At 39.9% G+C, this 14,232-nt stretch overlaps 1 protein-coding gene and 1 non-coding gene across 2 annotated transcripts; both read left to right on the top strand.

Annotated features, from left to right (window-relative positions):
* The first annotated feature begins 3,291 nt into the window (after positions 1-3,291).
* LOC136316528 (small nucleolar RNA SNORA25) lies at positions 3,292-3,415 on the top strand. Its single transcript, XR_010727758.1, has one exon. It is a non-coding gene; the product is annotated as a small nucleolar RNA SNORA25 (small nucleolar RNA).
* A 2,636-nt stretch (positions 3,416-6,051) lies between these two features.
* On the top strand, positions 6,052-6,811 carry SF3B5 (splicing factor 3b subunit 5). Its single transcript, XM_066248345.1, has 2 exons — positions 6,052-6,446; positions 6,584-6,811. The coding sequence occupies exon 1, from the start codon at positions 6,185-6,187 to the stop codon at positions 6,443-6,445; it is 261 nt and encodes an 86-aa protein (XP_066104442.1). The 5' UTR covers positions 6,052-6,184; the 3' UTR covers position 6,446; positions 6,584-6,811.
* Positions 6,812-14,232: the final 7,421 nt, after the last annotated feature.

Raw genomic sequence — 14,232 nt, 5'->3', positions numbered from 1 at the left:
CGAGGAGTTAGAGAATGCAGGCCCATGGCAATCATACCTGCCCCAGGAGAGAATATAAAAGGTAGGTACAGAATCCTTTGTTCTTTTGAAGTATCTGCCCATTAGAGGCAGAACCCTCCAAAAATTGAGAGTCTAGAGCTGCTCAGATATATGAAATCCATGATGGATGGGAAAATAAAAGCTGAAGCTATTTTCAACAGAAAAAATAAGACATGTCTAGCAAACTTCTTTTTGTGAATTCCCTAAATTCAATATTGCCTACATTCCACATCAGTGCTTAATCCAACTAAACACAAGACCATAAAATATACAATTTGTAACAAAAAGGGAAAGATTGCTTGCTTTTCAACTATATTATCAAAGTCTTCATTGCTTTAAAACTACAGCAAACCAAATTTTTGTCTGCAACATGTCAGTTGCAACGTACCCTTCCTGCTTACGATTGATAAGAAACGCAAGGCGTCCAATTATAAAATGCTCTCAATCACTCGTGTTATTTGTTGGTGTTTAAACACTGTTTTAGCGACCTCTAGTGTAAAACATGGTATTAGTACCTGTACACATAGAAAATTCTTTTACTATTTTAAAATTTGCTTACAAAGTGGCATCTAAAATAATACTTCACCAAAGGGAATGTAACTTTTGTTCATTTTAATTTGAACAAGTTCATATTTTTCTGCAATTATAATGAAACTTAAATATAATTTCTGGATATACAGACATTTGACAATCAATTGGAGGGTGGGTATATTTAGATTATGCTACACCCATGCAATGGAATATTACACAGCTGTAAAACAGGACAAAAAATGAGGAAGCTCTTTATATACTCATATGAGATCATCTCCATTATATGTCAAAGAAAATAGAACATCAAAAATACAAAGTAGAGAACTTTGCTGAACATTTTGTTACCATCTGAATATTAGAAGGAGTAAAATATCATATAAATTTTTACTTGCTTATTCATCCATTAAAAAATCTCTGGAAGAATACACAGGCTACACATAGCAATGGGACAGGAAATGAGCAGATGTTGGCAACTGCATTCCTTTGTATACTTTTGTCTTTTGAATAATGCCTTGACTATTCAAAATACTAAATGACTTGTTTTTTTAAGTTAAAGCCAGCAGCACAAGAACAAGAAAGACAAAAGAGAAAATGTTGCCTTGCATTTCCTGACTGAAAAAAAATAGACAAGACAATATACAATTTTCTGTCTAAAACATATTTTTACTATAAATCTTTAATTCTATCTCTTTTCCCATGGAATCTTTCCTTGCATATTTTTTCTCACTCAAATGCCAAATTTTAAGACACCATTTGATAGTTATATGGAAGCAACCTAATAGGATTAACTTAATGTTATAGCTTGGAGCATGAAACAGTAACAGCTGTCCTGGCATGTCTTGACAACAAGTTCACTGGTTCCAGACCAAAATTCTTTACTGGCAATATGTGTAAAGAAATTGTGATATTACTTACTAGGTCACAATTGAAAACTCATAAGGAATATCTTTAAGTATACTACATAGCAGATACTGAGGAATAAATCTAACAGAATATGTGTAAGACCCATATGAAAATTATACAAGCTGTATTTAAAGTAAAAAAAGGAGATATAAATAGATGGGATCATACACTATGTACAGAGGTGAGAAAAGTCAATATAGTTAAGATGACAATTCTCCCCAAATAAGTCTATAAATTTAATGTAATTTACAATTAAAATTGATGTTTTGTGGGGGGGGGTTGGTGTCTTTGAGGATCATTTGGGGGAATACAGAAAGTACTATTCAGAGATTCATTTAGGTTTTAAATATGATATTAATGTGCAATTTATTAAAGTTAAAAACTGAAAACTTCCTTTCTCCTTAAGCTGTCGAATTCAGCTAAAAATTCTAATCTGTGAATCTGCAAATTTTCACAATCACTTTTAAGTGGCCTTTGGATAAAATTTAGTTCCGCTTCAAATTTTATCTCTTAACCATTTTAAATCACACGATAATGTACTACATTTTGTTTTCCTTATAAATATTGCAATTGTCTGTTTTAACAAATAAAATGTTTTTACATGCCTAAATTATTTTCACAAGCCTAGTTAACTAAATTTTAAACTTGTAAAAAGAAACAAGTTCTCTTGTTTATATATTCCATAGGCGAATTGAATCACCTCAAAATGTATACATTGAAGTCCTAACTTCTAATACCTCAGAATGTGACTGCATTTGGAGCTAGAACCTATAACGAGGTAATAAATTCAAAATGAGATCATATGGGTGAACACTAATCCAGTATGACTGGCATCTTTATAAGAAGAAAAGGTTAGAACACAGACCTACACAGAGGAAAAATCATGTGAAGACACAGAGAGAAGTGGCCATCGGCAAGCCAAGGAGAGAGACCTCAAAATGAAATCAACCCCACCATCACCTTGGTTTTATACTTCTAGCCTCCAGAACTGTGAGGAAATTGATTTCTATTGTTTTAGTCCCTCGGTCTGTGGCAGTTTATTTTAGGAGCCCAAGTAAACTCATACACCTTGGCTCTTAATTAACACATGTAAATGTATTTTCCATCCAGCTGCAGAGGCCGTGCAGTTTGAGGAATTCTCAGGTATTCTTAGAATCATTCTTAATGATAGATGAGTACTATTCATTTTCATGGCTTTGTCTGACTAGTCAATTACAATTTCCATAAGGATTTTACTGACAATTCTAAATTCATGTAGAAGAGCAAAGGATCAAAAAGGTTAAGACATTTATGAAAGAAGAAAACTGTATAGGCTTTCACCCTGTCAGATATCAAGACCCATTTTAAAGATATAATAATTAAGATGTTGTGTTACTACTGTCAGCATACACTAAGAAACGAATGGAACAGAATACCCAGAAACACACCTATCCGTATATAATAGAAGCACTAAGGGCGACTTGGGAAAGGATGTACTATTTAATGAATGATTGGTTATCACAGGTTAATCTACATGGTTAACCATATAGAAAAGTATTAAAATCAAAACAAGACAAAAACTTCCAGGTGGATTAAAACAATAAATACGAAAAACCAAAATCCTAAAACGTTTAAAGGAAGATGAAAAATCTCTTTTTTTATGGCCCAAGGATAGAAAAGGGTTTTTCTTGAGTTCATATTTTAAACCAAATGCAAAAAGCGCAAACATAAAGAAAGGCTGATATATTTGATGACCTTAAAGTTAACTTCCGTGCAACAAATGATGCCATAAAGAAAGGGCAAAGATGAGCCACAGACCGGAAAAAAAGATTTTCATATAGGTCATTTCAAAGACAGCTTGTGGGACCAAAACCGGGAGCTCTTAATGCTATGCCCTAAGATTGAAATTTTCCACAGGATGTAATAGACACTTAACAGTGCTGTTTCCTAAGGAGATAGAAGATATAAAAATAATAATAGCCCTGGCCGGGTAGCTCAGTTGGTTAGAGCATCATCCTGGCATGGCAAGGTTGCAGGTTCGATCCCCGGTCAGGGAACATATAAGAATCAAGCAGTGAATGCATAAATAAGTGAAACAACAAATCAATGTTACTTTCCTTCTCTCTCTTTCTCTTTAAAATCAATAAATTAAAAAATTATTAAAAATAAAAAGATTTTAATTGTATTATAATTGACAAGCCTAGCATCCTGAATATATATTTTCTAAAAAAAAAAGGTAAAAAACCTCTAAATTCCCAATAAGAAAATGTACTTGTTTAAAGGATATGAATATACAATTCACAGAACAGAAATATAATAGACTAATAAACACTTTAAAAAAAAATAGTCTCCCTAGTAAGCAGCGAGATGCAAATTAAAGGCACAATGAAATTCTATTCCACTCATCTGATTTGAAAATTTTTAAATGTCTGAGGACACCAAGTTTTGGGAGGGATATGAATCAAAATGAATTACCATTTTACAGGTGGAAGAGCTAATTGGTATACTTGATTTGGAGAGCAATTTGTCAATATCTAACAAAGCATGAAAACCCTCATCTCTATATCTCAACTTTATTCCTTTATATATTCTCCAAATAAATTTCTTCACATGTGTAAGAATAAATGTACAAGAATATTTCTTGCAGCATTGTTTCTTACAGTTAAAAATGTGAAGTTAAATGTCCATTAATGAGAAAATGGACATGTGATGGTGTGTTAATTCAGTAGCATACTATACAATGATAAAAATGAACTAAAGTTACATATGTCAACACGGATACAATGAGAGGAAAAAACAACTTTCATAACAATGCATACAGGATGTCATTTATATATAGCTTTAAAACGTGCATAACACCACCACTATTGTTTATGGATGTACAAATTATCAGCAATCAGAAAAACAGGCTCAGGAATGATTAACTCTAAATTCAAAATAGTATTTTGAAGTGGATAGATTAGGGAGGGGAAACAGAGAACTTTAAGTATTATATGTTTACATAGCTTTATTTTTTAAAAAAACCAAAACAAAATAGAAAGTAGGAAAGAAAAATGGCAAGATGGCAAGGTTTGATATATCTGTGGATGGTGAATCCACAGGTATGCCTTATAATAGTCTCTACATTTTAGGACTGAAACTTTTGTTACACCAAAATTTAAGCCAAAGAATTAAATTTTTTTATTCATTTTTGGTATAGGCATTTGATCTCATAAAGAATATTCCTGTTTTCTTTTTTGATCTTTTAAAAATACAAAAATTGTTTATATTTAAAGTGTACAACATAAGGAAATGATTACTACAAGGTAATTAACATATACATTTCCTCACAGTTATCTTTTGTGTGTGTGTGAACACCTGAAATGTACTCTTTAAAAATGTCCAGCATTCAATACAATATTAACTACAGTGTGCAACTTTGTATCAGAATAAAACTATTTTAAAGTTATCTTTCTCCCAGTAAACAATTCTTTCTTCCATGGCTGTCATGCAGTTGTTCACCCATTCATCAAATGTTTTTTGAGAATACAATCTCTGCCAGGCTATGAGGTGATCATAAAAGCAGCATATGAGAAAAGACAGCCAAAAAGTGAACTTTCTCAAGCAGTTTGTACTCGCGTAAGGAAGTTGTTAAACCAAAAAAACTATACAAGCTGCAGAGGAAGGAGAATGTACATCTGTCGGGGGAAGCCACGGCCGATTTCAAGGAGATGCTTTCGAGCTGACTTAAAAGGCGGAGTGTCTGCCAAGGGTACAAAGGCATTCCGCGCGGAGGGAACAGCTTGTGCTGAGAGCCGAGAGGGGAGCAGCACGGAACGCGGAGCCGCCCGGGCTGGGCGGGCGGAGGGGGGGCGGCAGAATCAGACGCTCGGGTTAGGAGGGCGCCCTGTGGGGGTCGGACGTGTTGGCACGCGCTGCATGGACCTGGGTCAGCAGGCAGGAGACGCGGCCCCGCGGGCGCCGACACGACTCTCCCTGCACCAGACTCGCGTCTGCCGACTTCAGGGTAGTTGCGAGGGGGCCGCGTGTAGCCACATTACTCCGAAGTCAAACTTATACCGAGTTCAGTTTCCAAGTTGCCCTTTGTATCCCGCTCGAGGGTCTCATTTCCCGTCAGCCCCAAACCGCCTCCAAACGTTAACCGCCTCCCAGACAGTCCTCTCCATTAGGCCGCCCAAGGCCTCTTAAAGAGCAGGGAGGGATCCGAGAAGCCTGCACGCGGGAGGAAACCACAAGTCCCAGCATGCAACCGCTCCCGGTTAAAACAAGGGCTACTGGTGTGCCCGGGATGAACGGGGCCGGGAGAGAAGACTTGGGGTGCTGAATACACAATACAATATACAAATGGGGTGTTATAGTTTAGTATACTTGAAACCTGTCATCGCAATAAATTCAATTAAAAGGTGTGGGGAGGGAAGCAAAAAAAAAACCCTAAAAGGGCCACTACATTGACCATGATGCAACGCTCTCTGAAAGGGGGTAAGGCTTTGGAGAGGCGTTGCCAATTTATAGCGTCGCCTAGGCAACTCCAATACGTGACAGAATACACTTCCGGTTCCGTCTCTGAGTCTCGGAACCGCTAAGAAACGCAGCTTCGTCTCCGTGACGTCATTCTCCAGCGACGGCACCGGTCCGGCGTTTTAGTGGAGCGGTCCCTGTCCCTCGTGGACTTCTAGAGCAGCTCCTTCTCGTCCGCGGCCTGTGACCTGAGAGCGATAAGGAAAGCGGCGCGATGACGGACCGCTACACCATCCACAGCCAGCTGGAGCACCTGCAGTCCAAATACATCGGCACGGGCCACGCCGACACCACCAAGTGGGAATGGCTGGTGAACCAGCACCGCGACTCCTACTGCTCCTACATGGGCCATTTCGACCTTCTCAACTACTTCGCCATTGCGGAGAATGAGAGCAAAGCCCGAGTCCGCTTCAACCTGATGGAGAAGATGCTGCAGCCCTGCGGACCGCCAGCCGACAAGCCCGAGGAGAACTGAGGTCCTGCCATGTCAGCACTCTGCCGGAGAGCACCTGTCCCTCCCTGTCTTCCTCCCACTTGCCGTCATTCCCGCGTGTCCCTGTCCCAAGTGGCCCGATTCTCCGTAACTCCTGCTTCTCGTGCTTTCTCTGTGCAGAAGTGCTTACTCCGGGCGTCTCGCCTGACCTCCCCTCAAGTGGACCCTCGACCCTTGGAGCACAGCTTTGTGGAGATGCTCAGGAACCCTGAGAGCTGTGACCGTGGAGACCCTAAAGCCACCAAGCGTTAGGGGAGAAGGCACTGGAGTGAGAGAATACGGAAGCTCGTTTGTGTCCAGTTGATTGACGTCGTTGATTTTTCCATAAAGTTTAGAAGTTTTTCGGTCTCTTGGTGTGGGCTCCTTGTGTTCCGGGGAAGGGGTCCAGGGAGGGTTCTGGGCACTACAGTTTCTTGGGAGTCTGAACAGGATGCCGAAATAGGGGAGTGGGAGTGGGGGGTGGGAAGCTTTCTTTGCCAGACACTTAAATCCACCATTGCACAACCTTAAAATATTCTCCCACCCTGTCTTCCAAAAGCCTTTAACAGGTCCATAATGACTTCAGTGTTGAAGTTTCTGATCATTGTATCCCACCATCATTTTCTCCCATTCAAAAAAACCTTTTCTCTCATAGCCCTTCCCTCTTTGAAATTTACATCTCCCATTCTATTGGGACTTTGTGGACATGTCATGAGAAATGGCCAGCTGTCAAAAGTTTTTTAATTAATTGAACATTCAACAAATATTTGTTGAGCCCTACATGTTGGGCATTTTTTGACTTGGGTTATACCAGTGGGGCAGAGGGAGGCCACACCAACTGTAGACTTAAGCAAATGTTAGAATATGCTTAGAGCAGGGGTCTCAAACTCACAGCCCGCGGGCCACATGCGGCCTGCCGAACAATTTTGTGCGGCCCGCAGACTAATCTACGAAGTTCAAAATATTTTGGATAAAATTAAGTAAGCCTAGGGGCCTACTTGTATTTTTCATTTCTCTAGCATCCTAGCTAGATATTAGCTTAGTTAACAGCAGTTGTGATGCGAACTACAGTTTCTGGTCATTTTGTGACACAAAAGTTTTGCGTAACAGTTGCCTTTTGTAGACCTAGTGCAGCCCGCGGAACAGCTGTGATCTTGCTCTGCGGCCCACATGCTGAGTTGAGTTTGAGACCCCTGGCTTAGAGGATGGGTCTAGGTAGGGTTGCGATTTTAAATAGGATGCTCATGTTAGATTATTGAGATAGTGATATTTGAGCAATGACTTTAAGGAAGTGAGGGACATAGCCATACAGGAAACTGGGGAAATGGCTTCGTGATGGACTTAACGCCGGAGTAGTGTCTGGTTTGTTGCAGGAACAGCAAGGAGGAGAGTGGCTGGAGGGAGTGAGCAAGGGAAAGAGTAATGGAAAGGGAATGGATAAAAGTCTGTTAGACCAGCCTAAGGACTTCCAGCTCCCGTGAGGGAGATTGGGAGCCATTGGAAAATTAAGTTGGTAAGAACCATCATCTTTTAGATCAGCGGTTCTCAAACATTTAGGTCTTGAGATTACATTACATTCTTACAAATTCTTTTTTTTTTTTCCTTGAGAGAGAGAGAGAAAGAGAAGCATCAACTCATTGTTCCTCTTGGTTGTGCCATTGACTGCTTCTTGTGCCCTGACCAGAGCTTGAACCTTGAACTGTTGAGCAGATGCTCCCCAGGTTGAGCCCTAGGGGCTCAAGCAGGGACCTCAGGTTGAGCAACCCCGGAATCAAGCCAGCAACCCTGGGATCAAACCTGCAACTTAGATGCCTTGGGATGATGCTTTAGCCACTGCACCACCGGCCAGAGCTCTTACAAATTCTTGAAGGCCTCACAGAGCCTTACAACTCTTGATATTCACCAAATTAGAAGTTAAAACTGAGGAAACTTAAGAATATGTACTAATTTATATAAAATAACACTAATAAAGCCATTACATGATAATGAAAACACATTATTAAAAAATAACTGTAAAAAAGTAATCCTGCAGATTTCCTCAATGTCTAGTTTAATAAAAATCAATTGGATTCTTCTATCTGCTTCTGCATTCAAGTTACTGGGATATGAAGTTATGGTTGATGTATGAAAAAATTCTAATTCATTTAAATATGTAGTAAAGGAGAAATATTTTAATAACATCAAATAATTGTGAATCTTCAATACTCCAGCAAAACTCAGCAAGAAATAATACTTAATTTTGTTACAACATGGAATTTGACCGCTGAAATTTTCATTCTCTGTTAACATTAAAATTTATTCCTCTGTCTTAAACTTTGAATGGGTCTTTTACCCATACACGATTTTGCAACATTGTGCTTCAGTCATTTGAAAATCACTGGCTAACTGAATTATACAGGCTTTCCAAATGTGGACATGTCATATATATCAAAGTCACATTTATTAATATCACCACTGATCTCATCAGGAAAGGTCTTAATTGCATTGAGAGTTGAAAAATTCATAGAGTTAAGTTTTTCACAATTTTAAGTTTTTGCTTGATAGCCTAGATTTGATCACTGGTAGCAAGTATGTACTATCTGTGATTTTCTTTTTTTTTCTTTTTTTTTTAATTTACTAGCACAATTTTTATTTTCTTGCTTTTTAAATTGGGAGCCTAAATTTTTTTTTAATTAATTTTAGTGGGGTGACATTGATAAATCAGGGTACATATGTTCAGGGAAAACATCTCTATGCTATTTTGACATTTGATTATGCTGCATTCCCATCACCCAAAGTCCAATTGTCTTCCGTCACCTTCTAACTGGTTTTCTTTGTGCCCCTCTCCTCCCCCCCACCCCTGTAACCACCACACTCTTGTCCATGTCTCTGAATCTCATTTTTATGTCCCGCCTCTGTATGGAATCATACAGTTCTTAGTTTTTTTCTGATTTACTTATTTTGCTCAGTATAATGTTATCAAGGTCCATCCATGTTGTTGTAAATGATCCAATGTCATCATTTCTTATGGCTGAGTAGTATTCCATAGTATATATGTACCAAAGCTTTTTAATCCACTTGTCCACTGACAGACACTGGGCTGTTTCCAGATCTTCGCTATTGTGAACAATGCTGCCATAAACATGGGGGTGCATTTCTTCTTTTCAAACAGTGCTATGGTGATCTTGGGGTATATTCCTAAAAGTGGGATAGCTGGGTCAAAAGGCAGTTTGATTTTTAATTTTTTGAGGAATCTCCATACGGTTTTCCACAGTGGCTGCACCAGTCTGCATTCCCACCAGCAGTGCAGGAGGGTTCCCTTTTCTCCACATCCTTGCCAGCACTTATTCTGTGTTGTTTTGTTGATGAGCACCATTCTGACTGGTGTGAGGTGATATCTCATTGTGGTTTTAATTTGCATTTCTTTAATGATTAGTGATGTTCAGCATTTTTTCATATGCCTATTGGTCATCTGTATGTCCTTTTTGGAGAAGTGTCTATTCATTTCTTTTGCCCATTTTTGGATTGGATTGTTTGTCTTCCTGGTATTGAGTTTTACAAGTTCTTTTTTTTTTTTTTTTTTTTTTTTTAATTTTTTTACAAGTTCTTTATAAATTTTGGTTATTAACCCCTTATCAGACGTATTGTCAAATACATTCTCCCATTGTGTAGTTTGTCTTTTTATTCTGTTCTTATTGTCTTTAGCTGTGCAGAAGCTTTTTAGTTTGATATAGTCCCTTTTGTTTATCCTGTCTTTTATTTCACTATCTGTGATCTTCTTGAAGTCACAGGCCCAATTAGTTTCATTTCAATAAAATGTCTGCTAAATATTTAATTCTGATTATAGTTTGTATTTCTTTCAAGAAAAAATGGTGTTACTTGAGGAAAAGAAAAAGTTCAGTTTTCAACTTAAATAATGCTTTCCTTTGAGAAAAACCACTTTGGTGACAGCAGAAACACTTTTTGCATAGTACCAATTTTGTCCCACGAAAATTTTAAAAAGATGCGTTCTCCAGCTAAGATTTCATAAAATGAATAATTATGACTGCTTCATCAAGAACGTTTATAACAGGGGTCTCAAACTCAACTCAGCATGTGGGCCGCAGAGCAAGATCACAGCCATTCGGCAGGCCGCACTAGGTCTACAAAAGGCAGCTGTTACGCAACACTTTTCTCACTGCAGTTAAAAAAAAAAAAAAAATCAATACAACAAGCACAATCGTACATGCAGTTTACTCAGTGTCACAAAATGACCAGAAACTGTAGTTCGCATCACAACTGCTGTTAACTAAGCTAATATCTAGCTAGGATGCTAGAGAAATGAAAAATACAAGTAGGCCCCTAGGCTTACTTAATTTTATCCAAAATATTTTCAACTTCGTGGATTAGTCTGCGGGCTGCACAAAATTGTTCGGCAGGCCGCATGCGGCCCGCGGGCCGCGAGTTTGAGACTCCTGGTTTATAAGGTGCACTCTCCCTCATGGGAGTCTGCCCACACCGTTAGCTAGCTTCCCCCATCTCTCGTTCCCACCTGCTACCCCGCACAGGCATGTATCTCCTAAACTCCAGGGGTCCTCAGGAGGCTTGCAACCCAGGGTGCAATGGGCAGCGGCAGCTCATCCCGGACTAACCCTTGAACCTGTCTCCAAGACCCCTTTGCCCTGGCTTCCCGGAGGGCAAAGGCAGCCCTGGCTGGGCTCAGCTCATCCCGGACTAACCCTTGAACCTGTCTCCAAGACCCCTTTGCCCTGGCTTCCCGGAGGGCAAAGGCAGCCCTGGCTGGGCTCCTCTACTGCTTCTTATATTCTAAGCTCTTCCCTTTTTCATTGTCCCCAGCTTTAATAAATATTTTCCCAAAGTAAAACTAAACAAAACACTGTTAAGTGAAACAGCTGACTTTTGGTTGTCTTTGTGCCACTAAGAAGTTTATGGCCGTGGAGAATCCAATGACTACTAGTGGTCTGGTGCCATTGCCTTTGTGCTAGGTGCTGATAGTTTTATTCATGGTTGCTTTGTTGCCATCTGTACAAAGGTTAATGCATTTATATTTATATAAATACATTTATAATGGAATTGGCAAGTAAAATCTTAGTATTAAGAAAATAGTGTTGACTTCATGGATTTCCTGAAATTTCTTTCCCACCATTGTTATTTGGGGTGAAAAAAAACAATAATAAAGAATAGAATGATGATAGTGATTTAAACTATGGGGGTAGATGAAAGTAGGTTTACATGGTGACATTCTTTTGCGTTAAAAAAGCTATTGTAATAATCATAGACTGCATGTCCTTTTCCATACGAACAAATGTAAACCTACTTTTGCTCACCCCTGTATGGTTATTTACACTTAAGTATTTGACAGACACTTTCTCCAAAAAATGAATGAAACGGGACATCACTTCAAGAAAAACAACTGGGACTGACCTGTGGTGGTGTAGTGGATAGAGTGTTGACCTAGAATGCTGGGGTCACTGGCTTAAGGCCCTGGGAAAATAAAGTCTTTTTAAAAAGAAAGGAAAGAAGGAGTGAGAGGAATTGGAGGAAGGGAGAGATAGAAGGGAGGGAGGGAAGGGAGGGAAGGGAAGAAAGGGAGGGTGGGAGAGAGGGAGGGAAGGGAGGAAAGGGAGGGTGGGAGAGAGGGAGGGAAGGAAGCAGGGATAGAGGGAGGGAGGAAGGATGGAAGGAAGGAAAAGGAAAACAGAAGGAAAGAAGGGAGGGAGGGGAAGAAAAGAAGGAAGGAAAGAAAGAAAGAAGGAAGGAAGGGGCCCTGGCTGGTTGGCTCAGCGGTAGAGCGTCAGACTGGCGTACGGGGGGGGGGGGGGGGGCCGGGGGGGACCCGGGTTTGATTCCCGGCCAGGGCACATAGGAGAAGTGCCCATTTGCTTCTCCATCCCCCCCCCTCCTTCCTCTCTGTCTCTCTCTTCCCCTCCCACAGCCAAGGTTCCATTGGAGCAAAGATGGCCCGGGCGCTGGGGATGGCTCCTTGGCCTCTGCCCCAGGCGCTAGAGTGGCTCTGGTCGCGGCAGAGCATCGCCCCCTGGTGGGCGTGCCGGGTGGATCCCGGTCGGGCGCATGCGGGAGTCTGTCTGACTGTCTCTCCCCGTTTCCAGCTTCAGAAAAATACAAAAAATAAAAATAAAAAAAGGAAGGAAGGAAGGAAGGAAGGAAGGAAGGAAGGAAGGAAGGAAGGAAGGAAGGAAGGAAGGAGAAAAGAAAAGAGAAAACTGAACTTCTGTTTCAGAGAATCCCTCTGGCCATTATGCTGAGAATAGACTGAGGTGTAGAGTAAAAGAGATTATAGTTGTTGGCAGTTAAATAAAATTATCAATACAAATGCTGTTTCCCTTCTTACCTTAAACAGTAGGAGAAATGAGAGTCAAGCTATAAAACCCCATCCTTGTAAAACTTGATAAAGGCATACAGGGGGCCATGAGAGTGAGCTCTGTCCCTAAATGGAGGCTGTAGCAGTAGACAGGAGAGATGGCAACCTGCACCGGAGATAGGAAGGCATGGATATATAGTATGGAGTAGATTATATGAAGAATCAAATGAGTAACATGGACAATAAGAACTGCAAGAATTTAGAAGGAAGAGAGTAACTTAAAGAAAGACCTCCATGAACTGGCTAGAAATTATATTGTTAACTTTCACAAGGGCAAGGATTTTGATCTGTTTTATTACCTACTGCGTTTCAGGTATCGAGAGCAGTGTCTGGCACATCACAAGTGGTTAGTAACTGTTGATTGCCGAATATGGAAAGATAGGAGGAAATCCAGAGACTATGCTGGGTCCATGCTAATTTGTGTTCTTAGTCTTCAACTTCATCAAAATAGGTAATACCAAAGAAAAGATGTATTTCAAAACATGCTTTCAAAATAGCAATACTAGCTAACATTGATAGCTTTCATGGTGTGCTAAGTGTTTTATCTTATGTGATGTTCAGGAAGTATTGTCTTTGTTTTTACAGAGGATACAAGTTCAGAAAAAAAATTTGATCAAGGTCACACAATTTCTATGTGACTAAACCAGGATTTGAACCAGTTTAGTCCTTCTAGTTCCAAAGTACAAATTCTGAAATATACTGTTGGCCAACCCTGGCCAGATAGCTTTGTTGGTTAGAGCATCAGCCTGAAGCACAGAGGTTGCTGCTTCCACCCCAGGTCAGAGGACGTACAGGAACAGATCGATGTTCCTGTCTCTCTTCCCCCTCCCTTCCTCTCTCACTAAAGTCAATAAATAAAAATTTGTGGACAAGTCCTGCTGGGGGTGAGGACAATGGAGACGCAAAGACCCAACTCCAGGGACCAGGTTCAGTGACGCAGATCCACTTTATTCAGGAAGTAAACTAGCTTATATACATGGGTTCAGCCAATAGGATGTTACAGCATGTTCCTCAAAGCCAATGGCTGAAAAGATCAAGGAGCTGTGTGGTTGGCACTAAGTCACTCTCTTATAGAGGGCGAACTTCCTTCCTGGGTGTGCCCAGGAGGCTTCTGGGAGCTGGAGTATTCTCACAGCATTGCATCAGCCACAGCTGCTAGGAATGCACTCTGTGCTGCACCCACAAAAATTACAACAAATAAATAAACAAACAAACAAACTTTTCCACAAACAGGTCTAGTATGTAAAAACCATTTTAGAATAATCCGAAATCAGTTATTGTCTCAAATAAAAAAACCCGAAATATTAAAAGTTATACTTAAGGAATATCAGACCAATAGGAAAGTTCTTATATAATTAAGCAAAAATGTAACTTGAAATAGTTTGAATAAAGATGATTTTAATGGAAAGAATAATAATTTGTGTGGATA

This window comes from Saccopteryx bilineata, chromosome 12 (assembly GCF_036850765.1).
Source record: "Saccopteryx bilineata isolate mSacBil1 chromosome 12, mSacBil1_pri_phased_curated, whole genome shotgun sequence".
Classification (NCBI taxonomy): Eukaryota; Metazoa; Chordata; class Mammalia; order Chiroptera; family Emballonuridae; genus Saccopteryx; species Saccopteryx bilineata.
This window is presented reverse-complemented; position numbering and strand designations above follow the sequence as displayed.

What these genes read in the sequence shown, in the direction of transcription:
- SF3B5 (XM_066248345.1), top strand. Translation starts at nt 6,185, where the DNA reads ATGACGGACCGCTACACCATCCACAGCCAGCTGGAGCACCTGCAGTCC.